This window comes from Ictidomys tridecemlineatus, chromosome 8 (genome assembly GCF_052094955.1).
Source record: "Ictidomys tridecemlineatus isolate mIctTri1 chromosome 8, mIctTri1.hap1, whole genome shotgun sequence".
Classification (NCBI taxonomy): Eukaryota; Metazoa; Chordata; class Mammalia; order Rodentia; family Sciuridae; genus Ictidomys; species Ictidomys tridecemlineatus.
In genome coordinates, this window is record NC_135484.1 from 79851679 (window position 1) to 79879675 (window position 27997).

Sequence of the window (27997 nt, forward strand, 5' to 3'; positions counted from 1 at the left end):
GGTGGGATGTTGTTTTTGTTATATTTGTGTGCTGAAAGAGTTTAGTTACAATGCAAGGAAGAAGAGTTTTATACACAAACATTGGCATATTTCCCAGATGAAGTCTAGTCCAAAGGAATTATTACCTGGCATATTTGTAGATTTTTGTCATCACCACCCTCTAATGATTTTCTTAGCTAAAATGTTAAAGCTTTAGACGTGTGAAAAGCTTACTTTTATCACTTCAGAGCAAAAAAAAAGAATACACACACACAAGGATTATCTGTTAGTATTCACAATTCTGTTTCTACATTAGAAAATTTGAGGCTTTGATTGAAGTATTTTTGAGAAATGTTTTCTTTAGTTTCACCTCAAGTGTGGTTTATTAAAGTAAATGTAGCAATTATGAAATGATTTAGAAAACTTTGAAATTTGCATCTTTTTATAGAACTGTTTTCTCTTACCTGTAATTAGGTTACAGAGCAAGTTTTCAGGTATAATTTTGGAGGAATAATCATGATCATTTAGAAAATAATTTATAAGTTTAGGATCCTTTTTAAAATAATTTAAATTTTATTGACCCTTGAAATATATTTTCCTTTCCGAAAATGAAGAATATATTTACCAAATCTTTATAAAATTAGACTTTAATTTTGTGACATCATTAAATTTACTTTCTAAAGGTAATCTAAACACTAATTGCCAAATTTTCACCTATCTATTTTTCTATTTTTCAGCTGTATTTCCGGAAGAACTAGGTACCAGTGTTCCCTTAACTGATGTTGAATGCAGATCATTAATCTATAAACCTCTTGATGGAGAATGGGGTACGAATACCAGGGATGAAGAATGTGAAAGAATTGTTGCAGGAATAAACCAGTTGATGACACTAGGTAACTATCAACAACAGAAGTATAGAAGATGAGGCGGGGATGCAGGAGAGCAGGAAAATACTATGCCAACAAAAAATAAATAAATTCTACAGTGCTTTTCAAGCATTTCTAATAGGAATCTTTTCTTGAATGAGTTCTTAATACAAGATTTAAGTATGTAAAACAGATATAAATCACATTTCTCAGCTGAATTTCAGAATAAGGGCCTTTTATAAATGCCAGAAGTATCTGAAAAATCTGGATCCTCCACAATCCAGTTTGAAGAGCTTTGACATATTCAAGCCGACATGTAAACTGGAGGAGTATTGGAAGCTAGATTTTAAATATATAAACAGTTGTACCAGTTTCCCCCCAACTATGTTAATCAAACATAAGAGAATCTTTTTAAGGGGAGAGAAGAAGGAGTATGAACTGAACTGTATTGTTTAAAAAAAATAAGCAATAACTACAAAATTTGATTATCTAGACTCGGCTTCCAAAGTAACTCAGCTAGTATGGTGGCTTATATCAACCCATTCTGGCAGTGAGTAATCAGCTTCAAAAAGTTTAGAGACATGAGTAAAAAGAGTTGAAGATAATGGGAACACAGATTGTAGGATATTCAAATCTGAAGGCTTTTGTTTTTTGAGGTGCTGTGAAATCAAACCCAGGGCCTTGTACATGCTAGGCAAATGCTCTATCACTGAGTTATATCCTCAGCCCTTGCAAAATGGCAACAGTTTTGTAAAAGTGGCCCTACAAATACTGTTGTAAGAAGTAGTTTTATATGTGAATGAATAAAATAATATAGAGAGTAGTTTTAACTATATTCTGGTTTTTGCTCTACCAGTTTACTTTGTGCCTTTCAGTCAGTTATATTGAGTCAAAAACTTCTGAATCTGTTTCCTTCTCTCTCATTGCCTAATATTTCACAGAATAATGTAAGAATGAGATAAAGTGGTGAAGTTTGAGAAAGGTCATGTTCAAATGCAACATGCTAATGATAGAATGGCTTTATCAAATATACAGATTCAGAATGACTGGCTATTGAAGAAATATGTGTGTGTTTTGAATAAGTCAGTTTTAGGAATTTTTTATAAATTTATTAGGATATTTGTCTTAAATTTGTCTATGGATTAAAAAAAAGAAATCCCCAGAATTTTAACAATGTTAATGTAGGTTTAGTAAAAAATGACACTCTTTATGTCAGTTAAGTTATGTAATTTTAATGAAAAGATAATGCCAGACTGATGTCTGTGTGAATTAGGACTTAGTCTAAAATTCGAGCAGAATTCCTTTTGAATTATTTTGAACATAAAAAATAAATTTTAAAATTTATTTATTTTAGATATTGCTTCAGCATTTGTGGCCCCTGTGGATCTGCAAGCTTATCCCATGTACTGCACTGTAGTGGCATATCCAACGGATCTAAGTACAATTAAACAAAGACTGGAAAACAGGTTTTACAGGTTAGAATCATTTGATGTGGATACTACCAAAAGGAAGCTAAATGATTCATTCTTTCACTCTTTGGCCAGTCTTCTACAGCTTTGTTCTTAACTTTTTATGTTTACAAATGTACATATAAATCACCTGGGGAACATGTTGAAAGGATCTGATTTAGTAGATTTGGAATAGGATATGATATTATAAATTTCTAGCAAGTTGACTATAATCTTGATTCTGCTTGTTTAGTTGAATGTGATTCCTGGATACAGTTTTTTCTAGATGTGATATGACTTCATGCTCATTTTCTTAATATAAATCAAACCAAATTATTTACTTTTCTCTCAATAAATAGCATATTAGAATTTTTGTTTGTTCATAGATTTTTCTTAAAATATAAAAAAATTACTTATCTTTACTTATATTCAGGTTATGAATACTTTCGAAAAATGCAATTAGAAAAGATGTAGTTTTTCATAATTGAAGAATAGTATGCCATAGAACTAGAGTTAAAAAGCAGTTATAATTTCAACTAAAATTTGTTTTTTTCCAGTTAACCGTTTTGATAAATATTGAGTTCTTAATCTTGGACAGATTTTTGCAAGTTTCCCCCCCCAAAAAAAAAAAACATTACCTGAAGTGTTTTGTCAAAAACTAAGTTTATAGTTTTCTCCATAATAATATTACAATTTGTAATTTTAATTTTTTTATATTACTTTTGCCCTGGCAGGACAACAATATTTTAATGCATATAGTATTGCAGGGAGTTTTCTTTTTATGACTAATTTTAAATCCTATAGTTCTTTGCATTCTTTGTGTTAACTTAGGAAGTTTTTATTCATAACCTATACTTTTCTGTATAAAATATACCTTTTTTTCCCCCATAAACAGTTTTGGAGAGCTTGACACTGAAAATGTCATTTGTTCTTCCTTATTATCAGGGTTTCTCAGCAGCAGCATTACTGACATTTGGGACTGGAAAATTCTTCCCTGTGAGGGACTTTTCTGTACTTCTACCCTTTAGATGCCAATAGCAGTCCCTACTTTAAAGTCTAAAATGAATCTAGACATTACCAAATGTATTCTGGTGGGTGAGGCACTCCTGGTTGAGAACCATTGCAGTAAAGAAAACTAAGATGATAGACTTTAGGTTTAAAAGATTTTTCTGATCTTGCTGTGTGTGCTTGCTATTGAATCATTGATGATTTGTCAAAAGCAAGAGATGAAAAGGAAATCTCCTATGACCCCCATGATATGTTTCACTCAGTCATCTACTCTAAGCATTTTTCAATATCTCGTAGAAGTTTAAGATAAAAAATGAAGAATGAATTTATAACTGTATTCCTAGAACTAAATTACTAAAGGTTAAGATTTATACTTAGTACTTCAGAAATTGGAACAAGACATGGGAAGATTAGAGGGAGAGATAGAAATATTCATATACACTGGTGGTTGGACTACAGCTGGAAAGATAAGGAGCTGACATCTCTGACTATTGCTGTTATGTTCTTTCTCATAGAAACATTGCTGAACATGATAATTGCTAAAGTGTACTTAATTATTTCAATGTACATTATAGCTTACATAGACTTTTTTTTTTGCATTAGCCAGTTTGAAACTTGATACATACATAAATTAGAAATCACCTATTTTTTAACCTGATAATATAGTTGTAAATTTGAGTTGTGTTCTTATGTAATATAGTGATGCCTTCATGTTGTATTTCATACCTTAAAATTTTTTTCCCCTCTTCTTAAAGTTTGTGTTTTTCTTTTCTGATTTTTTCAGTGTTTGTGAAACTACTAGTAATAGTAGTTTACCCTGCTAGTAATAATCTAGTGCCCTATTTTTACAGTTTTCTATGTGGTACACTGAAGATGTCTGTGATTCTTTTATTAGAATGAGCCTTGTGAATCAACTTGAAATGTACATTTTCTCTATATGCTTCTATATCCACAATTATATGTAACTTTTTAAATGTATTCTTTATTAATTCAGGCCACAATTGGATAATATTCTCAGAGGTTGATTTTTTTCTTTACTTTCAGAAATGAAATTACAAAGCACCAGAACAATTTAGCATTGTCAATAGAATGTTTAGAAAATAATTCTCAGTTTTCTTGTAACACACTCATGTTTTTATGTTTTTTCTCTTAAGCAGGCTATTGATTACCTTCTCGTTTTTACATGTCATTTGATTACTAGCTCTATAATTAGATAAGATTGTTTCCTTTTATATATACAAGTTAGAGGTATTTATTTATTTTAAAGGTACCATACATGACAGAAACATGTATAACAAAAACTAAGAACTTGGTTTTCTGGCTCTACTCCTACCTCTTCCCCTATAGACATTTCCCCCGCTGAAAAGTAGGCATTGTTAATAGTCTAGTGTCCAGTTCTAGACATTTTCTTTATAGATAGATAATGTCACTCCTCTTTTTTTGTCCTCTAAAACAAATGGGATTGTGCTTTCTGAAAATAGCTATTTAAAGTGTGAATGATGTAATTGGATTAAGACTGAAATTCAGAAGTTAGAATGTCTTAGTTTTAAATTGTGTATACATATTTCTAAATATGAGGTTAAGACACATATTTTGTTTTTTTAAAGGCGAGTTTCTTCCCTGATGTGGGAAGTTCGATATATAGAGCATAACACACGAACATTTAATGAGCCGGGAAGCCCAATTGTGAAATCTGCCAAATTTGTGACTGATCTTCTTCTACATTTTGTAAAGTGAGTTACTTATTCATACTTAATTATAATAGCTATGATTAATGGCTTTTAAAATGTAAAATGTCAGACTGTAAAATACAATAATTTTCTACATGTATAATGCTGTCACATATAGTTCCTCAAAATACAAAGCCTGTGTACTAAGAAAAAAATTTGTAATGTAAAGGAAGTGCACTAAAAACGTTTAGTCATAAAATCATAAAAATGCATTACATTTGTATTCTGTACTTAAAAAAAAAAACGTTGATCCTTTTCTCATTTCTCAGTTCATTGGATAGTAATAAAAATCAACTAACCATGTAATTTTTTTATCTTCATTAGCTCTCTTAATCTTACAGTTGGTAAAGATCATTAGCTAAAATTTTTGATTGAGTGAACTAATTGGAGGTAACATATACAAGATTTTTTTTTAATATATAGAGATGAGAGAGAGAGAAATTTTTTAATACTTATTTTTCAGTTTTCAGTGGACACAACATCTTTATTTTTATGTGGTGCTGAGGATGGAACCCAGCGCCCCACACATGCCAGGCGAGCGTGTTACCACTTGAGCCACATACCCAGCCCATATATATACACAAGATTATTAACAGGTATTTAGGTAATCCAGTCAGATACTGAATTTTCAAAAGTCTTTTTCCTTACTTAGGTTTATTTCCTTGTGTATTGATTCTATAGCAAGAGTGATAACTATAGTTTAAGGCAAAAGTACCTTTCCTTCCTTATTTTGTGGATTTTATATAGCCATAAAATGAATTGAACCTTCTAAATTGAAGCCAGAAACATGAATCATGTTTTGGTACAAAAGATTGTTCTGATTTTCTATTGAATTTACTATTTATATTAATATATATTATATTAGATTTCCCCCTCTTTCCTTAGGTTAAGAAGAGGTAACAGTGTATTTAAATACCTTAATTCAGGTATTATCAGCTTCCACTTTTATGTAAGGGAATTATTCAGGCTTTTTTCCTTAACTTTTCCAGCTTCATTCTCTTTTTTTAACGTAATCTTAGGATCTTTTTCCTGGGAATATTTGTTTTGTGTGTTGTGTTTTTTTTTTTTTTGCTAAGAAATGCACGTAGGTATAAGGGAAAAACAAAACAAAAACAATTAGCAAGATAAACTCTGTGTCCTTCCTCTACATTATTCTCTAAGAACTCTTCCTTTCCAAATGGTTTTAGGGATTTTATTGCTATGCTTTTGCTCTTTCTCAGTGAATTTAGTAATCAAACATTAGTTAATTCTAGAGAACTCTTTGTAATTTTAAAAGTGTTATAAGCATATGTATATACATCTCTTTTCAGAGATGAATTCACAGAATCACATGATATAAAATATTCATGTCTCAGTGAAGTAATTCAGATGAAAATTGTTTTTACATTTTAAATAGTCTGAAATGCGTTTCTTTCAGTTTTTGAAATGCAAATTAAGGTAATATTTCAAGCATTATATATATGTATTTTAAAAATAAATACCTGGTACATGTTTAATTTGTTAAAAAACATTTTTAGCTGACAGTAATTTTGAAAATGTAAATTATTCTTTGAAATTTTGATCATGGTATTTTTTAATTGAATTACTTGGCAAAATTTCATGCTCTCAATGTATACAAACTAATATGTACTTGGAGATAGAAATAATCATATTTTTACCCTTTTAATACAGTTTCATAGGCCAGTAAACATGAAGTTGAAATAACATAAGGAATACTGCGATAAATAACAAAAGAATTGTGTGAAAGTTTACATGAGGACAGGTCACTTCTAGTTTTGAAAGTGGAGATTCAAATACACAGAAGTATTTAAGAAGATGTTATGAACAAGGTAGACACTGATGTATTCAGGATAGATTAGATGAAAAGAAAGCCATTCCAGGGTTAAGCAGTAGCCTAAGGTAGGAAAGTAAAGCATTATTAAGAGGAATATTAGTTGGTGAAGTAGACAGTATAGGAGTAGAACTTGTAGGAATATAGTGCTAAGTTGGGGACAGAGCATGGTGGGCATTAAGTGCCAACCTGAGGAACAAGACTTTTATTTACTTTTTATTTAAGTATTTATTTTAGTACTGGGGATTGAACGGAGGGACACTTAACTACTGAGCCACATCCCCTTTTTAAGATATTTTATTTAGAGGTGGGGTCTCACTGAGTTGCTTAAGGCTTGCTAAAATGCTAAGGCTGGCTTTGAACACACGATCCTCCTGCCCCAGCCTCCTGAGCCTCTAGGATTACAAGAGGAACTAGACTTCTAAAATACAGAAAAGAGACAAAAAGCATAAATAGCACATTGGCTTATACCAAAGAGAAGGTGATAAGGGCATAATTTGTGGAAGTGAGGAAAGGATAAATGCCAAGATATTTTTGAGAATAGAATTCTGTTTGGACTGCTCTTTGGGTTTTTTGAGAAAGCAAGGGACAAATAGTGAAAATCCAAGATTTTCATTACTGTTAGAATGGTGTGCTGTTTTAAAAAAAAAAAAATGAAAATTAAAAGAGGAAGAGATTGGGGAGTGGCAATTAGGTTTAAACAACAAATTTTAGGTGATGGTGTCAAGATGACTAAGGACAAAAATTTATGGAATGTCTCTATTTAAGAATGAATAAAGGAATGAGAAGATATGGGGTGTATTAGCTTTACCTTGAAGCCAAAGGAATGGAAGGCAGCATTCCAGGCATAGCAGCAACCTTAGCAAATTCATTCGGGAGTCAAAAATTGGGTTTGACACAATTAAATAATCCAGGGGTAAGAATGACACAGGGTATATTGTGTGTGTCTTGGGTATCCATGTCAACAAATGCAGAAATGCTTTAGCCTCAATTTTACCCTTAAAATCTGGTTTTAAGAACAAAGGAAAAAAAACTTATGACTTTAGTCTTACTTATAAACATTTTCTTGCTATTTAGGGATCAAACTTGTTATAACATAATTCCACTTTATAATTCAATGAAGAAGAAGGTTTTGTCTGACTCTGAGGTATGTAATATTTTATTATGATTACTACTTATATAAAAAAAGAAATTTACATATTACAGTTTTCAGTAAAAACTGTTCTGAAAATTATTGTTTGCTCAGTACTATTGTTAAAGTATAAAGGAAATAATTTCTAAATACACTATTGAGTGTAATGAAACCTAAAATGTTTTATAAATTTGATTTATTCTGGCTTCAAAGGAAGAAGAGAAAGATGCTGATGTGCCAGGAACTTCTACCCGAAAAAGGAAGGTAATTAACTTTTGTTTTTTTGCAGAGGTACTTTATATGAATTCAAAATGCATCAAGAGCTTATTATTAATTTTTTAGCAGTCTTAAAGGCAGATTAAGTATTACTTTCAAATCAGTCCTAACATTTTTCAGAACTAGTGGATGCTATGGATTTTTTTGTTGTTGTTGTTTGTATTACGGTATGTTATAAATTGAACATTCGTAATTTGAATACAAAACTCATAATGCTCCATGGATGCTTAAAAACTTTCATATTTTGGAGCATTTGGTTTCCAGATTTTTGGATCAGGAATGCCTAACCAGTGAAGTCTACAATTAATCCCAAATCCAGAATACTTCAGGACCCAAGCGTTTCAAGTAAGGGATAATCAACCTGTACCTAATTATGTAAGACTTCATTAAAAATTCAAAATTAAATCATATGATGTGGAACATGCCTATGTCTTCATATACTCTAGAGGCTGAAGCAGGAGAATCAAAAGTTTGAGGCCAGTCTGGGCAATTTAGGGAGATCTTTTCTCAGAAATAAAAAGGACTGGAGATGTAGCTCAGTAGTAAAATACTTGCCTAGCATGTCCCAGGCCCTGGGATCAATACCTAGCATGGGGTGGTAGGGATGGTGTACAATTTGTGTTGTATAAATGCTGTTTTATTAATATACTTGAATATTTTCATCTCAGGACCATCAGCCTAGAAGAAGATTACGTAACAGAGCTCAGTCTTATGATATTCAAGCATGGAAGAAACAATGTCAGGAATTGTTAAATCTCATATTTCAGTGTGAAGATTCAGAGCCTTTTAGACAGCCAGTAGATCTCCTTGAATATCCAGTAAGTTATTTTTGAAAATATTATCTGTACTTTTAGTTTGCTACATATATATAATAGCGGGTTATTTATATGCCTATAATTTATTTCTTCATTATTTCACGCATGTTCTTATTATCCTTTTGGTTATATAGAAAAGCTTAGTTAAATAGTGTAATAAAATGGAAAGAGCCCTGACTTTTAAGTATCTAAAGAATTCTATTATAGTCTTGGCTTTGCTCTTACTAGTTTTTTTATCTTTGAGCAAATCACATATCTCCCATCTGTATATTATTTTTACTAATTTTTCTCTTTTACACACTAATTTCAAGAATTTAGCATAGCTAGGAAACAAATAATAAAACTTTGTTATAGGGTTATAGAGAAGAAATGAGAAAATATATATAAATATATATATATATAGATATATATATATAGTTTTCAAACAATGAAGCATTATATACAAATGTAAGGTGGCATGTTATATATTCTTTTTTTAAGTTATGCCAATCAATGATCTAAATATTTATTTTTTCAAGCCATCATAGCAATCCAAATTTAGCTTAGTGATTTTTATTCCTTTAACAAGTTATTAAAGATTGTATAGTTCAAATAACATGCATGATTTCAAGTGAAAATATAAATTGATTTATGACATCATACTTAGATGTGGTATCATCTGATTTCATTATCTGTTTTTTTTTTTTTATCCTTTTTAGTTATATATAACATTAGGATACATTATGACATAATCACAAAAGCATGGAATGTAACTTGCTCTTACTCAGTCCCCAGAACTTATCTTCTCTCTCCCTCTACTCCCCTGGCTCTACTGATCTTTCTGAAATACATTTGTGGCTTTTTTTTTTTTTAATTAGTGCCTTGTGGATATACTTGATGTTGGAATTCACTGTGCTATATTCATGTATGTATATATGAAAGTTTGGTCAGATTCATTCTATTCTTTTGCCCTTTTTCCATCTCTTCTTCCTCCCCTTCAATCCCCAGTCCTCTTTGTCTACTCTAGTGATCTTTCCTGTATTTTGATGAAACAGCCCCCTCCCCCCACTTTTGTTCTTTCTGTCTTTCGCCAGTTATAGGTGAATGATTTGGTCAAACACAGTGTAGTTAGACTTTGCTGAAGATGTTGTAGACCTTTTTCTTAATACCTCGTACTAAAAATTTGTAGACATCAGATGTAAAACTAGATTCTGAAAGGTGGAGACAAAGTAGATAGACTGGGCTCTCAGGACCAACTGAATAGTGTGTTCTCCTGGGTTTTGCTTTCTCATTATATATATCCCACTCAAGATATTGGAGAAGCTATTAACCTAAAAATGCTAATAAACACTGATGATAAAGGTCCCTCAGTTAGCTCTATCTTTTTTTCTCTAGAAGAATCAGCAAAGGGCCAGACTAGCAATACAGAAAACTGATACATACTGCTGTACTTCAGCCAAATAACAGAAAAATAACTGTGCCCCTTATACCTTTCCCATTATCAAAGATTAGTGGAGAGGCCACCTTTTTTTCTTCCTTCAGATACCAGTGGAGACTATAAGGGAAATAGAAAGTTCCACCCCTCTGGCAGTAATGAGGTACCTTTCCTCTTCTTCATTATGATAGTGTCAGTAGAAGTCTAATGGAGAGTTAGGTCTTTCATTACCCATAGTGTGGGTGGAGGCCCTGTAGGGAACAGTAACAAGGCATTACAACCTAGGTGTTATCAGTGGAAGTCTATGAAGGAATATGTGCTCCTATCCTTTCCTAGCAGTAACAAGGAAATCCTCTTCACTAGAACCTGACTTTCAAGACAATATTCCCTCTCCTCCCTCTGTCAGCAGCACACAGAGGAGGCCACCAACTAAAATACAAGCTTTTTAAAAAAGAATCATTTTTTACCCAAAAAGGTTTCAATAAAAAAAATCATTTATTCCAAGACCTAGCACAATATCAACCCAGTTGAATGAAAAAAGTCAATCATTAAGTAGCATTATGAAAATATTTGAGTAGTAAAAATCATACCTGAAACAAAAAAATAGTCTCAACAAAGCTCAGAACTAAATGAAATCTGGGGTTGTAGTTCAGTGGTGGAACGCTTGACTAGCTTGTGTGAGGCACTGGGTTCGATTCTCAGCACCACAAATAAAGTCCATTGACAACTCAAAACATATTTAAAAAAAAACTAAATGAAAATATTAATTACAGGAGAAAACACAAAAGAATCTGTGAACTTGAAGATCAAAAAATAAGGGATGGATAATTTTCTATATTACACTAAAGCTGGTAAAATGTCCTTTTACTTTAATTAAATATAATTTTGAAAGTTACATTTAAAAATTATAGCATCTATTATGATTCTCGGTGTATGTTTCTAAGACAGTTACATCATAAATGAAAAGAAAAAGGAACATAGGGGAATGGGGAGGTTTCTGTACTTCACTTGAACTGGTAAAATTTTGATGCCAGTAGTCTTTGGTGTATATATATATATATATACCAAAATGTATTTAAAATACAATAACCATTTTAAAAAGCTGTTCAAAGAGATACAGGCAAAAACACTAGAAGTAAATCAAAATGGGAATTCTAAAACTTGTTCAGGTAACACACAAGAAGGTTGGGGAAAAGTAAAAGACAAAAAAGGTAGAACAAAGAGATTACAAAAGTAAAATGACAAACTTCATTGAAATGGTACAGTGTGTCTCCAACCACAGTGAAATCAAACTAGAAATAATTAACAGGAAATTCTCCAAGCACTTACTAACTGAACAAAGCACTTCTAAATAATCCATGGATAAAACAGTTCTCCAGGGAATTTTTTAAAAATTACGTGTAACTCCATAAAAATGAATACAACATATCAAAATTTGTGGTATACAGTTAAAGCAATACAGGAAAATTTATAGCACTAAATGTATACTGAAGAATACATAGGAAGTCTGGAATCTGCTTCTTATTTAAGAATCTAGAAAAAGAATATTAAAATAGACCAAAAGTAAGCAAAAGGGAAATAACGGACCTGAAATCAGTGAAACTCAAAAACTAAAAGAAAAATATCCATGAAACCATAAGCTTGTTCTTTGAAAAGATCAATAAAAATTGATATACCTTTATTAAGATTTCCAAAGCTAACATCAGGTGCAGTGGCATGTGCCTGTCTGTAGTTTGACCTACTCAGGAGGCTGAAGCATCAGGATTACTTGAGCCCAGGAGTTCTAAACCAGCCTGGGGAACATAACAGGACCTTCTTCCCTCTCCTAAACATGATTTATGAAGCTAAGAGAAGATACAAATTGCTAGTATTGGGGATATAATCATAAATGTTGCACATATCAAAAGGATAATAAAGGAAACATTTAAACTACTACAAACAAATTTGACAACTTAGATGAAATGGATTAATACTTAAAAACTATCACAACTCATTCAATATAAAATAATAATTTTGAGTAGCCCTATAATGATTAGGATGTTTAACTTGGGTTTTTTTGGTGGTTGGTTGGGTTTTGGGTGGTGGGGGTGATTCTAGGAATTGAACCCTAACGTGCTCTTCCACTAAACTACATCCCCAGTCTTTTTTATTTTTTGAGACAGGTTGGCCTTTGAACTTGGCATCCTCCTGCTTTAGCCTCCTGAGTTATAGTTGTGTGCCACCATATCCAGCAGGAAATTTAACTTGCAGTTCAAAAATTTCAAAAACAAATCATTAGTTCCAGATGACTTCACTGAAAAATTCTACCACATATTATAAAGAAGAATTAATAAAATTCTTCACAATCTCTTCCAGAAGATAAATAGAATGAGCATGTCCTAATTCATTCTGTAATTCCAGTATTATCAAAACCAGTTCAAAGGAATAAAATGCAAAAACTCTTAATAATAGCAAATAGAACTCAGGAATTTAAAAAGTGATTATATATTGTGACCAAGTAATATTTATCAAGAGATTAAAGTTAGTTCAGTATTCAGGAAGCAGGTGGTGTAATCTGTCATTTTAACAAGCTAAAGAAGAAAAACCACATGATATCAATTAATAACAGAAAAGGCATTTGACAAAATTTTATACTTATCCTAAAAAAAAAAAAAAAGGACATTTAAGATAGGGTGTAGTAAAATCACTATGTCCATAAAAGCAACTAAAAACAAGCTTGGAAGGAAGAAGGTTATTGTCCTTGTCACAGAGAAGGTCGGGGTCACCCTATACCACAGGGAAAGCACCAGGTTTTGGATAGGTGGCAGAAGGCAAGAGCTATGAAAAAACTTAGGAACCTTTTGTTGGGGATTTCTGTGGGAAAGGCAAAGCAAGTCAGAGTAAACAGCTTAGGGATTAAAGCCAGAGGTGCTCTACCACTGAGCTATAACCCCAGCCCTGTGGGCTCTGGAGTATACAGGTAGTCTCTAGTTATCTAGTCTTGGCCTTAGGATAATTGAAGGGCAGTAGAAATGTTGACCTGAAGTTTGAGAATTGGAAAAGGTGGTAGTTGGAACACTATATTCAGGTTGGTTTGCATGTTCTCAGTTTTACCCTTTAGTATCTTTTATAGCTCACTGGTAAAGCACCCCTGGGTTTAGTCCCCAGTACAAAAAAAAGAATTGCCTAGCCCTGGAAGACCCCCCCCCCCGGCCCCCCCGCCAGGTCGATAAGGCTACCTGATGCCAAAATACAGGCAATATAGCAATAAAATTGATCCTGTGATGAATTAGATGTCAAATAGACAAAAACGAATTATTTTAAAAACATGTCGCACCCTTCATGATACAAATTAAGAAAACTAAAAACAAAGGGGTACATTCACAAGGCAATAAAGAGCATCTATTAAAAAAGCCCATAGCTAACATTGTGCATAACAGTAAAAAACTGTTTCTCCTGTTTTAAGATTGAAAGCATTTTAACTATTGTGTTCAACATAGTAGTGGTAATACTAGCTAGTATAATTTTAAAAAGGAAATAAGCATATATGTTGGACAGGAAAAAATAAAAAATTTATAAAGGTAATAATTTCATCTTACATTGCACTTTCTTTACTTTATGATCAAATATATTATCATACTTTAAACTTGATTGTACAAAATATAATTGTTATACTTCAAAAAAAATAGTTAAATCTTCAAGGCTATTGAAAAGATGCAATGCTTTTTGTCCTTTGTAAGATATATCCTATTTTGATAATGTTATAGTCTTACACCATGTTGTGATCATTATCTGTTGCTCTTCTGCTTTCACTTGCCTCATTTATTGCTTTCAGGCTTTTGCCTTATTTTACATACAATTGGGAAAATAGACACCGAGAGCAATTTGGTACTCCTATATGGAATCAAGCACACTTTGTGAGAACTATTTACATTCATACTTGATTACTTCAGAGCTCTCAATTATTGTACTGAAGTTGACATTATTAGAACTTCAGCCTTCACATCAATGGAATATTACCTTACATTCATTGTTTATGTTTTGTCAGTTATAATTTAACAGTTGTGTTTCAGTGAATCAACAGCATTTAAATTTTATGTTTTGGGGCTTTTTTTAAAAAACAAGAGCAATTATTAATAGTTCTAGAGCTTCTACTCATCATGAAATGCCTGTGTGAATCCTTGTACTGAAAATAATGCTTTTAATAATAATACTGATAATAATAATACTGCCTGTCTTCTCTCTCCTAGGACTACAGGGACATTATCGACACTCCAATGGATTTTGCTACTGTTAGAGAAACCTTAGAAGCTGGGAATTATGAGTCACCAATGGAGTTATGTAAAGATGTCAGACTTATTTTTAGTAATTCCAAAGCGTATACACCAAGCAAAAGATCAAGGGTATTTAATTTTAGTTGCTTTATGTTTATCTAAAGGAAAAGTATGTTAAGTAACCAAATGTTGCCCTTTTTTAAAATAGAGTAAAATTAACTTTCTATTGTGTTCTCTTTTTTTTTAATTTTAACTTGTTATATATGACAGCAGAATGCATTGCAACTCATATTACCCGTATAGAGAACAATTTTTCATATCTCTGGTTATACACCTAGTAGAGTCACACCATTTGTGCCTTCATACATGTACTTAGCATAATGATGTCCGTCTCATTCCACCGTCTTTCCTATCCTCATTTCCCTTCCTTACCCATCCCTCCCCTTTGCCTTTTCTAGAGTTCATCTAATCCTCCTATGCCCCCCACACCACCACCACATTATGAATCAGCATCCTTAAATCAGAGAAAACATTTGACATTTGTTTTGTGGGATTGGCTAACTTCATTTAGCATTATATTCTCCAACTCCATACATTAGCAATTGCCATGATTTTATTCTCTTTTAATGTTAAATAATATTCCATTGTGTATGTATACCACATTTTCTTTATCCATTCATCTACTTAAGGTCATCTAGGTTGGTTCCACAGTTTAGCTATTATGAATTGTGCTGCTATAAACATTGATGTGGCTGATCCCTGTAGTAAGCTGTTTTTAAGTCCTTTGGGTATAGACTGAGAGGAGTGGGATACCTGGGTCAAATGGTGGTTCCATTCTCAACTTTCCAAGGAATCTCCATACTGCTTTCCATACTGGCTGCACCATTTTGCAGACCTACCAGCTGTGTTTGAGTGTCCTTTGTTCCTCACATCCTCACCAACACTTACTGTTTGTATTCTTATTAGCTGTCATTCTGACTGTTGAGTTCTTAATAGTGTCCTGCTACTCCTTAGTTCCTCTATGAAGTAACACTGATGTCATTCTTTGGTGTTTAGGAATGGCTATTTTTCTTGAAGTAGTATGATTAATATCATCTACCGTTCTTTTTCTAAAGAATGATACATGACAGTGTAATGAGAAGGAGTAGATGCTAAATCTAGGTAGCAATGGAAAATGAATTCAAACCCTCAGGCATGGTTTTGATATGATAAAGTTAATAACGAGTAGTTTTGTCAGTATGCACCATCTGAATTCAGAGTAGAACTTTTAAGAATCTCAAATCTTGGGAAATTTCTAATACAAACACAAAATTAATGGTGAAAAATTTTTAGTTTACTTTACCTCAATAAAGATTGGAAAAGTAATATAAAAGCAATATTTAAATATTGATAAAATTTACTAGAAAAATATTTAAGTTACAAAATTCACTAAATGGGCATTTTCCCTTACAGAGTGTTTGAACACAGTGTTGTGGGTTGTTTTTTTTCCCCATAGATTTACAGCATGAGTTTGCGCCTGTCTGCTTTCTTTGAAGAACATATTAGTTCAGTTTTATCAGATTATAAATCTGCTCTGCGTTTTCATAAAAGAAATACTATAACCAAGAGGAGGAAGAAAAGAAACAGAAGTAGTTCTATTTCCAGTAGTGCCGCATCAAGGTATTTAATTTCTTTTCAGTGGCATTAAGTAATCTATAACTTTGTCATCTAAATGATAGAATTTGGTGTTTTTTTAATACTTCCTTTACTATTCCCTATATTGCAGAATGATATATTTGACATGCAAGTTCCTATGATGTGGAGGATTTTTAATCTTTTAAACTAAAGCTTTACTAGTGTAAGTGCTTAAATTCAAACTGCTAAATCTATACAGTAAAACAGCATTTTTAGGGTAGTGATGGCATCATGCTTTCTGTCATATAACTGTAGCATTTATGGCAATCCTTCACTAAATATTCACTTTTCAAAGGCTCACAACCATATGAAATCCACTACAAATCTCATATTTTAACATATTTCATAATAGTACAAATATTGAATCCAACAGTATTATAAAACTATTTTATTCACTCATAGAGCTGTAAGAATGATGAACAATGTGATCTTACTTACAGCCCTGAAAGGAAGAAAAGGATTGTAAAACCCCAGTTAAAGTCAGAAATCTCTACCTCTCCATTCTCTACACCTACACGATCAGTACCACCAAGGCATAATGCTGCTCAGATAAATGGTAAAACAGAATCCAGTTCTGTGGTTCGAACCAGAAGCAACCGAGTAATTATAGATCCAGTTATCACTACTGAGCAACCATCTACTTCATCAGCTGCAAAGAATTTTATTCCAAAAGCTAATACATCTGCAGTGCCAGGGAAAACAAGTAAGACAGTTTCTAAATTGAAGGGTGTATGATGATTTTTTTAAAGATTTTACTTTGCAGTGGGTTTGGATAATTTCCTGCAGATGCTATTGTCTTTTACTGGCTTTATTGTTTTCTCCATTTAAAAAAAAAAAGTTTTTAATAAGAAAAAGAAAATTGATTTGTAGGAATATCAATGTAGAATAATGCTCAATAATAACAAACTGACCCAAACTGCCTGAAGTTAAATTCTAGGCCATAGACATGCTAGCAGTTTGCCCAGGCTTGCTTTCATAATCTTGAACTGCAGCTTCTAAAGAGGCTGCAACTGTTAAGATTGTCTCCTTGGGTATGCCTTTTTCTTATTAGAAAGTAGGTTTCTTGGACTGGAGTTTTAGCTCAGAGTTAGAGCATTTGACCTGAAGCAAAAGGATCTGGGTTGGATCCTTAGCATTGGGGGGAAAAAAAGAGAGAGAGAAAGTAGATTTTCTGAGGAAATTTTTAAGTATCCCTTAAGTTTTGATCCTTTGAATAATTTAAGCAAATCTATTAGACACAGTCCCAAACTTTTTTAATCTTCTCTGTGTGTGTTTTAGTACTAGAAAATTCTGTGAAACATTCCAAAACCTTGAATACTCTTTCGAGTCCTGGTCAATCCACTTTTAGTCCTGGCACTAGGAATAATACTGCAAAAGAAAACGTGGAAAGGGAAAAACCCATCAAACGTAAAATGAAATCATCTGTACTCTCAAAGGCATCCACTCTTTCAAAGTCATCATCTGTCACTGAGCAAGGTAAGATGTTACTTGTATTCTTTTGAGTATAGTAGATCTTTCTTACAAATGATTTTTTTTTTTTTTTGGTGTGGTTGGATTTATTCTTTTTATCTACTTTTTGATTGCTTATTAGTTGATAAATATAGTAAGACACCCTTTGATTTGCAGTTTTATGTCAAAGGCAAACTATTTGTCATTAAAGTTTTTAAAACACGGAAATAATAACATATTCTAGAATAAAAGACTTTTAATATTTCTGAATATTACAAAATCTAAAGAAATAGATCCTCAGAGTTTAAAGTATATTTAGTTAACCTATTGAAACATTCTTTACTTTTCTAAAAAAAAAATTTTGATTGCTATAGGTTATAAAATATAATATACTCACTGGACACATTGACACATGCTTGTAATCCCAGCAGCTTGGGAGGCTGCAGCAGGAGGGTCATGAATTCAAAGCCAGCCTCAGCAATTTAGCAAGACACTGTCTCAAAATAAAACATAAAAAGGGCTGGGGATGTGGCTCAGTGGTTAAGTGCCCCTGGGTTCCATCCCTAGTACCCATCCCAGCCCCAAAAATACAGTATACTAACCTCTAATAATTCATTATGGTTGACTACAGTCAGGCTTCCAGTTTAATATATAACTGTTAATTCCTTATAGTTAAGCTGCTGAGTTTTTTTGAAGTGCAATTTTTTTTTGTTCTAAAGGTTTTATGTTTGAAAGATGGGAGAAAATAACTCAATATACCATATGGCATGTTAAAACAATATATATTTTTTACCTCAGACAACCCAATAATAAGCATTTTGTCTCATGACTTCCAAACTGTGTCTAAGACATTTCTTCTTCAATGTTTCTTTGTAGAAACCTTATTCAATTTAATATTATTGGTGAAATGTCCTCATATGGATTAATGGCATTGAGATCTCCTGTTTTCATAAGCTTATAATCAGGAAGTCATCCTAGCCTTCTCTTCAGCATCCATATCTATTCAGTAGTCTTTAGTTTTTGTTGTTTCTGCCCCTATTGCATAGTTTAAATCCATTCTCACTTTTGACCTTATTGCGGGCCTACATAATTTCTTACTTAGACTACTTAGGTTCCCTAACTAGTCTTTCTGTTTCATTTTTCAGCTCTTTCTTACCCAATCCACCTTCCACATTGCATCCAAAGTAATCTTTCTGATCACTGATCTTTAGCACATGTGTGCACATACACAGAATTAAAATCATTTCTTGCTCAAATAATACATGGAATCAGATTTTAATTTTTCCTTCCCAACTATTAAGCAAGACTTTTCATTCCTTGGCTCTTGCTTAACAAATTCCAGATTTCCTTACGTTATTTCTCCCAATTATGTCCTAGCCATCCGAAACCACCTAAATATCTTTGTCTTCCCCCTGCCCCCATCTTTGAAATTTCTTTTTTCCTTGTAGTTTTTTAAAGATCTATTTATTACCTTTCAAGTTTTGAAATATCATCTCCAGGAATCCTACTATGTTCTTTTTAGGTAGAATCAAGCATTTTCTTCTTTGTTTCTGGAAAATCCTCTTTACTACTATTGTGGTACTTAACATGTTGATAAAATTATTATTTTTCATTTGTCTTTTTTCAGAAGAATATGGACTCCTTTTTTTTAATTAACTTATTCTTAAATAACTTATATTTGGCATATGGTGGATAATAAGTGTTTGAATGAATAAGCAAGTGACTGTGAATGTTTGCATTTTTTAATCTGATTACTTTCTAAACCAAATTTCAAAGGGTTTATTGGCCTGGCTTATGTTAGTCCTGAATCCTAGAGAAATCAGATGTATATAATGATTAGGTTTTAGCATTGCAATACTGGAGCTCCCAGTTTGATTTATATGAAAATTTTGAGTATTACAAATAATCAGGTATAAAGAAGAATGGTACAGAAGTTAAGATATTTAGCTGCGCATGGTGGCTCATGCCTGTAACCCCAACAATTTAGTGAGACCCTGTCTCAAAATAAAAAGGACCAGGTATGTACTCGGTGGAAAAGCACTCCTGCATTCAATTTCCAATACCAAAAATATATGTACATATACTCATTAATAGTGATTTATTATAAATATTGACACCTGATAGTAGAAATAAGAGACCTTTGCTAATTCCAGCTATCATCTAAGTTATTATTTGCTCTGAGCTTTTATTTCCCTCAAGAGGCTATCACTAACCATTAAAATCTTTTGCAGCTGTTAGCTCTTTGTTGGATCATGTTATTACATATAAGTGTAGCTTATTGACTGGTTTGAGGTTCAAATAAAGAAAACAATTCCATATATTAAATGTGCTATTGTTCCTTTGTAGGAGATTGTAAGAACAATGCTCTTGTATCAGGAACTATTCAAGTAAATGGCCATGGAGGACAGCCATCAAAACTTGTGAAGAGGGGACCTGGAAGGAAACCTAAGGTAGAAGTTAATACCAATAGTGGTGAAATTATACACAAGAAAAGGGGTAGAAAGCCCAAAAAGCTACAGTACGCAAAGGCAGAAAATTCAGAGCAAAATAACATGCATCCCATCAGAGATGAAGTGGTTCCTTCTTCAACATGCAATTTTCTTTCTGAAAGTAATATGGTTAAGGAGGATTTGTTACAGAAAAAGAGTCGTGGAGGCAGAAAACCCAAAAGGAAGATGAAAACACAAAAACTAGATTCAGATCTTTTAGTTCCTGCAAATGTTAAAACGCTAAGGAGAAGTAACAGAAAAAAGACTGATGATCCTGTTATAGATGAAGAAGAAGAGTTTGAAGAACTCAAAAGCTCTGAACCCCACATGAGAACTAGAAACCAAGGTCGAAGGACAGCTTTCTATAATGAGGATGACTCGGAAGAGGAGCAAAGGCAGCTGTTGTTTGAAGACACCTCTTTGACTTTTGGAACTTCTAGTAGAGGACGAGTCCGAAAGTTGACTGAAAAAGCAAAAGCAAATTTAATTGGTTGGTAACTTGAACCAAAATATTTTACTTCAAAATCTATAAAACAGGTACAGTTAAGGAATAAGTAGAGCTAACACTTCTGCTTCCTTGCTGCTATGGTGGATTAGGGAATGTTATGATTTGACTTGCAAAAAAAAAAAAAATCTTAGAAGACACTTCACTTCTTTAAATGAATATATATATATATATAAATATATACATATATATTTTAAATGTTTGCTATTTATTGCCCTTAGATAGGTTATACATTTCCATATTCATTTCATTCACTGTTTGAAACATAAGAAATTGAGGATCTATAATGAATTCCTGATTTATTTATGAAAGAGACAGTTCTGCTACACTCTTAAGGAGCATAATACTCCTAATGATAGAACATTTCATATTAAAATGAATTATTTTTGATCAAGCAAGATTACATTTTTTTCTTGATACAGAGGTCATGCCCCTAGGAAGACAGATGTTACATAGAGTAGCAGTAAATTTAAGGAATGTGTTTCCTCTAAAGATAAAATTCCTACCATTTGATTCCCTAAAAAGTTTAATTTTAGTTACAGAATGTTCATCTACAAAATATCTAGAGAAGGCTTTTGCTTTATTCCATTTCTGCCAAACTCAAAATGTGCTGATGAAAAGGAAACATATCCACATTGGAAAACATTTGACTGTCTAATTTTTCAGACCTTGATTCTTATATCAGTCTCTCAATCTCTGTTTATTGTGCCAAAGACTGAGAATCAGTGCAGTGGAAAGCCTGTTTTTTGACTGTCAGGACAGCATACACTTTTCAATATTGGAAAGGATATATATTCTAAAGAGCAAATTATTAAAGAGTTATGCTGAGATATATTCTTTTTTTGGTACTAATAGTAGAAAATAATGCACTGGTGGGTCCTTTGACAGAGATGTCTTAGAGAAATGTTTTAAGTGGTTAAAGGATTCAAGGAAGATACAGGAAAAAAGGTATGGGATTTGATGTTTACTTGTTGATCTGGATTAATGTCATTTCTAAACTTTAGACATATCTGATAGGCTAAAATGACTTACAAAGAAATGTGTCTGTGTGTGTATGTGTATATATTGATAAATGGGTATAATTAAATATATATACAAACACATACTTATATACTATTACCCAGGTATAAATTCCTTTTTTCAGGATTTTTTAGATAGTGGTAGAATAAAAATAATTTTAAAATGTCATACTTTATAGTTTAATTTTAAGGGGAAGATTGGTTATTTTCAACTATTAAAGGTTAAAATAGGCCAAATCACTTTTTATGCAATCATGTTTTATACAGTGGTCTCATTGCACATTGTGTTTTTTCTGCACTTTTTACGGTATCCTTATCACGCTGGTATGTCAATATACACCCTAAAGAAAAACTCCATTTAATGATTGTGCCTTGTATTCTATTATTTTTTGCATCATTAGTAAAATTAAGTTGTCTATTGTAAATGATAACTATATGACTTAGGAGAATGTATTACTATATGTACTGCTATGGAAAAGGAAAGCAGTTATTTATTTGTTTATGGTACAGTTAGTTATTTTATACCTTAAAAACCAACATAAATACCATTTCTATTGTTTAAAAATTATTGTCCATTTTTTTAAAAGTTTAAAGAATGTAGTATTTTCTGAGGACTGATATGGTACAAAAATGTAACCAAAATTTTCAAATACTACATTTTTAAAAAGCAAGGATTGGAAAAATATGTATCAGCATGACCCTAATGTAGAAAAATAAAGTATTTAATTGAACCTTGGCAAAATACATAATAATTATTCTTTACTTATTTCCAATAAGTTAAATGTTAACTGTTATTTGACTGTCTTGAAGAAGAATGAAAAGTGATGCATTTTGGCTTTTTAGATCATTTGTAACGAAATTTGTACAGAAATCCTCCTGTGAAATTAAGTAAACCATTTTCCAGATCTTGACTGGATTGCTGTGATTTTGCAGTTGAATAATAATTTCAAATTTTTCAGGTTTTTTGTATATTTATTTTTTTCTAACAGATATATTTAACTATATAATTGAAATTCAGTAGTTAAACTCTTCATAATGCAGAAATAGATGGCTTGGTTATATAGAAAAATGAATCTTTCAGTTACACCATTATTGAAATTGTATGTTTGAAATTTAAGGCGTTAAAATAATTAGTTGTTTTTGAAGGCAATCTATTTGAAAATATAATTTCCTGATGTTATCTGCATTGTGTTATAAAAAAAGGATAGACTATAAAATCCATTTTTGTAAAAAAAAAAAAAAAAAAAGTGTATAGTCTTGAGGTGTGTATAGAGAAAGAAACAGTGCACACAGTCTTAGAGTACCTCTATATAGTGTATGGATTAGCTCCAACTCTTGAGCAGAAAAGTGAGTATTTGCCATCTTTCCTATAAGAAGTAAATGTATTGTACCTATTCTAAAGATACTGTATATTTGGCCATATTTGGACATTTTCATACCCTGGTTTCTTAGTAAAGCAAAATGACTTGGATCAGATTATTTGTAACAGAAACACTTAAAAATGTATTGATAATACCAGATATATTTATATTTTTATAATTTAGATTCTATACATTGCAAAAATTGAATTAAGAAATTTAAGTCATTGGAAAAATACCCTCTTTAAGACAGTAAAGTTATGTATGTACTGTTTCTAAGCCAGAATGAAACATTAGCATTTGTCTTATAGGTGAGCAATATAAAAATCTCAAGTTCGCTGCAAGTTTCTGAAATATAACTTGTTACATGCATGGAATGTGGAAATTAATTTACATGTTGATGAATACCCAAGCCTAAATGTTCTCTCTTCCCTAATATTCTCAAGCCCCAGATGAATCTTACAAAATTTGAATGTGACCACTGAGTAGTTTTAAATATTCAATCCAATGATAGTCTTATAACCTTTGGCAGTGGATATTTAGCATCTTAAATTTTATTATTTGCAATCTGCTATTATAGCATTGAACCATATTTTGTATATATTTATGAATTAAGTGAGGCCTTATTTTCATTGTTTTTATTGCCCAACTTCACTGCAGACTGGTGGCATTATTACAAAACTGTCTTTCCTTCTTAAGTTTAATTAGAAAAATCATAGAATATGTGTGAGCTTGTTTAGGTCACATCTGAGACATAGAATTGACTGAATTAAGTATCACCTGGAAATGAATTAAGTTTAAGAAACAGTGAGCAGAGAAAAGATCCTCATACAGCACGTATTTTAATATCTAAAACTGTCCCTTATCTGCAGTGTAGCAAATTATCTGACAAGTATATTGAAATGACATTTTATCTTGTTTGATATTAGCATTTACCTGTTACAAAGTATTATTCATAATGTAGTTTCTCCAGTTAGAAGTATTACTTTAATTTTGACATTCCATTGTATTCATTGATGCCTATATATTTTTCTCAAGTATAATCTGGAAATAATTTTGATTTTCAGTTTTCTATCTAAAGAAAACATTATTCTGAAGGTTTTTGTTGACTGAAATTTATTTTTGAGTACGTTGAAAGGACCAAGATACTTGAGTGATTAAAGGGCTATAAATGTTCACCTTAAATGCAGGAGGTGTATGATTTTAAAAGTTATAATAGAGGAATTACTTTATCTTCTGTGGATTACAGGTCCCAATTTACATAGAAAATGTTTCTAACATAACAGGTTAGACAGTGGTTTAGTTTTATTTAGGTAAGAATTTATCTTCCAATAAAGTTGGAAAAATATAACTTTCCTTGTTTCCATCTTTACACTTCCACTTACTTTCCCTGTTTCCAAGTGATTTGTGCTAAATTAATATTACATTTACTAAGAAACTATTTTCTTAACTAGCAAAGCACTCCAAATGAAAAGTCATTTTGAACTATGTACAATACCCAGGAAGAGGTTACTGAGTCAGAAGACTGTAAGTACCACTTTGAGCACTCCAGCGATAAACCTTATACACACTACAGTAAAAGTGAGTAGAAAATCTGAGCTATAAATATATATTTTTAGTTTTGATAGCTGTTTTGGAATACTTTTTTAATGCAGATAAAATTATCAGGAAATTAACCTTATATGGCACAAACCAAATACATAATATTGTGTGACTGAGTTTCTACATTCAAGGAGATAAGAAAATAGGTTCAAGATGGTATGTAGTACACAAGCGTATAAAGCAGAGGCATACAAATGCATACACATACTGGTTACTCTTAAGAATGTGTGTTTATCACAATGATAGACTGTAAAATGAGTCAAAATAAAGTTACATTTTTGGACCATATTAAAACTGCAAGAAGACAGGTCTTATAAAAAAGATCTTTTAGAAAACTGTTTAATCCTGTCACAGGATATTTAGACATGTGTAGAATGTAGCTCAATTTTTAAAAAGTAACTGACCTAGAGGGTTAAGGTTGAAACTGACACATTTTCAAATTAAAATTATGCTTATTTTGTACAGAAAACAATGTTAAACACAAGCAAATCTGTTGTATGTAATAAGTAACAGAGTTAAAAACAAATTATTATTTAGCTTTATTGAGGTTTTTGGGTTTTTTTCCTTCCAGACCTGGAGTATCATATTATAAACAGCAGTCTCACACCACAATAGCAGTGCCCTTTCTTTTTGTACATATTGATTGGAACTTTCTTTACTGTTACGTGGACACTTTCTATGTTAGTTTTGATGCATAATTCTTTGAATCCTTTTATACAAACTAGAATGTATGTGTAAGAATTCCTGTCCCTGCAATGTAGTAACTATAAACTTATTTTTAAATAAATAGAAAACTTGTTTTTCTAAGCTCTTTTGTAAAGTCTCATGATTTCTTTGTTTTTTATTTGCTCTTTGTAATATATAAAGCTCTTGATACATAATTTTAACAGGCAATTTACCAAATTGGTTGTTTGGCAGAAGCCATTATAGTAATGCTGGTTCATTAAAATTTCCAGTGTCCTGTTTAGAGAAATATTAAAATCACTATCAATTAAAGGAAATTGAGTATCCGAATGTAATTTAATTACAAAAATGACTGAAGATTAAAAATAAAAATGCATTTGCCCTTTTTAGGTGTTCATATAAAATAATTTTATTGCCGGGCATGGTGGCATACACCTGTAATCCCAGTGACTCAGGAGGCTGAGATGGGAATATCACGAGTTCAAAGCTAACCTTAGCAACTGTGAGGTGCTAAGCAACTCAGTGAGACCCTGTCTCAAAATAAAATACAAAATAAGAATGTGGCTCAGTGGTCGAGTGCCCCTGAGTTCAATCCCTGGTACAAAAATTTTATAAAAATTAAGAATTTTTATTAACTTGTTACTAGAGTGAGTGATAAATACTTCAATACTCATATTTTAAAGATATATGTCAAAAGAACATGCTATATAAATGTTTTCTCAAATGTGAAATTTCTGGGAAGAGTTTTGAAGAATGAGAAAATTTAACTTAAAAAGCAGTGTGCAGATATTGAGATCTATAAAGCTGTTACTATTTTTCTAGCAGTTTGCTTAGATCGGTATGCATTTTTATTAACATCCTAAAACTCTAATTTTCATATGAAGAATAGTAGATATAAATATATAAGAATATGTCTATAATAGATTATTCAAATTAAGAACATAAGGAGGAATTTCTAATTTTGTGCTACTAATGATCATTTCTACCTAAGAAGTTTTGTTAAACTCCTAAGTTAATCGAACCAGGTACCTTTCCCATCCCCCCTAAAATTTGCAAATACTAATACCAATTATATACTTAGAAGAACCAGCCAAGTGAAATGCATTTTCAGCAGCCACTTTTTTTTTTTTTTTTTAGTATCATCAAGTTGCCCAATCTGGCATCAAACTTTTAATTCTGTTTCAGCCTTCAGTTGCCACATCCAGCTAGCAACTGTTTTTTACTGATTTCTCTTTTGTTGTAACATCAACTATGATCTGAGTTTCCTCAATATTTAAGAACAGTAAAGACCAAAGCACAAAAGCTCTGATCCTTGCGATGTGGTACTTAGTAACTCTGCATTCAATGTATTGTTCATGTATTGATTACTGTTTGAGGGAAAAGAATGGTGGAAAGGATTCAATGAAGTACCTTTCTACCTAATTAGACATGTTAGTATACTGAAAAGTACTGGACTTGGAATTAGAAAAATGGAAGTTTGACCTGTCTTAGTGACAGTAAAGAAGTAGAATAACCCCAGCAAGATTATTACATCTTTGAGCTTCATTTTCCTCATGTGTAAATCTTTTAAAGTTGATTAGATTATTGACAAGGGCCAATTAAAATAACCTGTAATTATTTCATTTGTGTATTGTCCTCTGTACCCATGATTCAGTCTTGGCTTTTCTGTTTAGTCCCTATAGAAAATATACTATTTAATGTAAAGTTTCCAGGCAAGCTGTGTCTTATGGCCATAACCTGATTATAGTAAACGTGGAATTTGCTGAATCCCTGAAAGGAGTTTTGACTGTTGCAAATAATAAATTGTGAGTCAATTTGAAATATTTGTTTGCTACTGATGAGAAAAGAGAAATTAATTACTTAAGAACATGGATGTCTGAGAATAAGTTGATTTATTCAAAATGAAGTAAAATATCTTAAATATAGATGACATTAATTTTAAGGAAAATTTTTTTACATGTGGAAAATTGCTTTTTTTGTTGTTTTGATCTTTGTTTTTGATACTCGAGGACATAAGTAAAAAAAGAAAACTATTCTTATGAGATATAGAATCTGCTACCTGAACAGATTTATAAAGAGTTTGAAGAGTAACTCAATCTCCTTTTAAGACTTTTTATTTAAAAATATTTTAAAGTTTTTATTTTATTTATTTATTGCAGTACTAGAGAAATTTCAGGACCTTGTACATGCAAATATATGAGCCACAGTGGCCCTAAGCCAAGGACAATAGATGGGGCAAGCAGCACACAGAAGCAAAAGCCTGGCAGGAAGAGGCTGAGGAAGAAGATACATGGGAAAATTGAGGCTTTGAAAAGCTATCATGCATAATAGGGAGTCCAGGAGGCCATGTGTATGCTTTGTGCTAGATGCTTGAGACCTGAGAAGACCCTGAGTGTTCACCTCTCTCTGACCTTTCGGCTTCACACAAGCATGAAGTGAAAGAAAGTTGCAAACACCTTCCCTAA

The 27997-nt window shown here is 31.9% G+C and overlaps 1 protein-coding gene across 2 annotated transcripts in view; it reads left to right on the top strand.

Annotated features, from left to right (window-relative positions):
• The window catches only part of Phip (PHIP subunit of CUL4-Ring ligase complex), a 122397-nt gene extending 96742 nt beyond the window's left edge, over positions 1 to 25655 (top strand). The window contains exons 30-40 of one of the 2 annotated variants that reach the window (XM_078019700.1): positions 717 to 872; positions 2200 to 2320; positions 4909 to 5034; positions 7940 to 8009; positions 8208 to 8258; positions 8939 to 9088; positions 14729 to 14881; positions 16248 to 16411; positions 16867 to 17129; positions 17705 to 17902; positions 20222 to 25655. In XM_078019700.1, coding sequence (XP_077875826.1) covers positions 717 to 872; positions 2200 to 2320; positions 4909 to 5034; positions 7940 to 8009; positions 8208 to 8258; positions 8939 to 9088; positions 14729 to 14881; positions 16248 to 16411; positions 16867 to 17129; positions 17705 to 17902; positions 20222 to 20862 — 2093 coding nt within the window. In that variant the 3' untranslated portion in view covers positions 20863 to 25655. Of the gene's footprint in view, positions 1 to 716; positions 873 to 2199; positions 2321 to 4908; positions 5035 to 7939; positions 8010 to 8207; positions 8259 to 8938; positions 9089 to 14728; positions 14882 to 16247; positions 16412 to 16517; positions 16590 to 16866; positions 17130 to 17704; positions 17903 to 20221 lie in introns of those variants that run through there. The other variant, XM_078019701.1, reaches the window with a different exon arrangement.
• The last annotated feature ends 2342 nt before the right edge of the window (positions 25656 to 27997 follow it).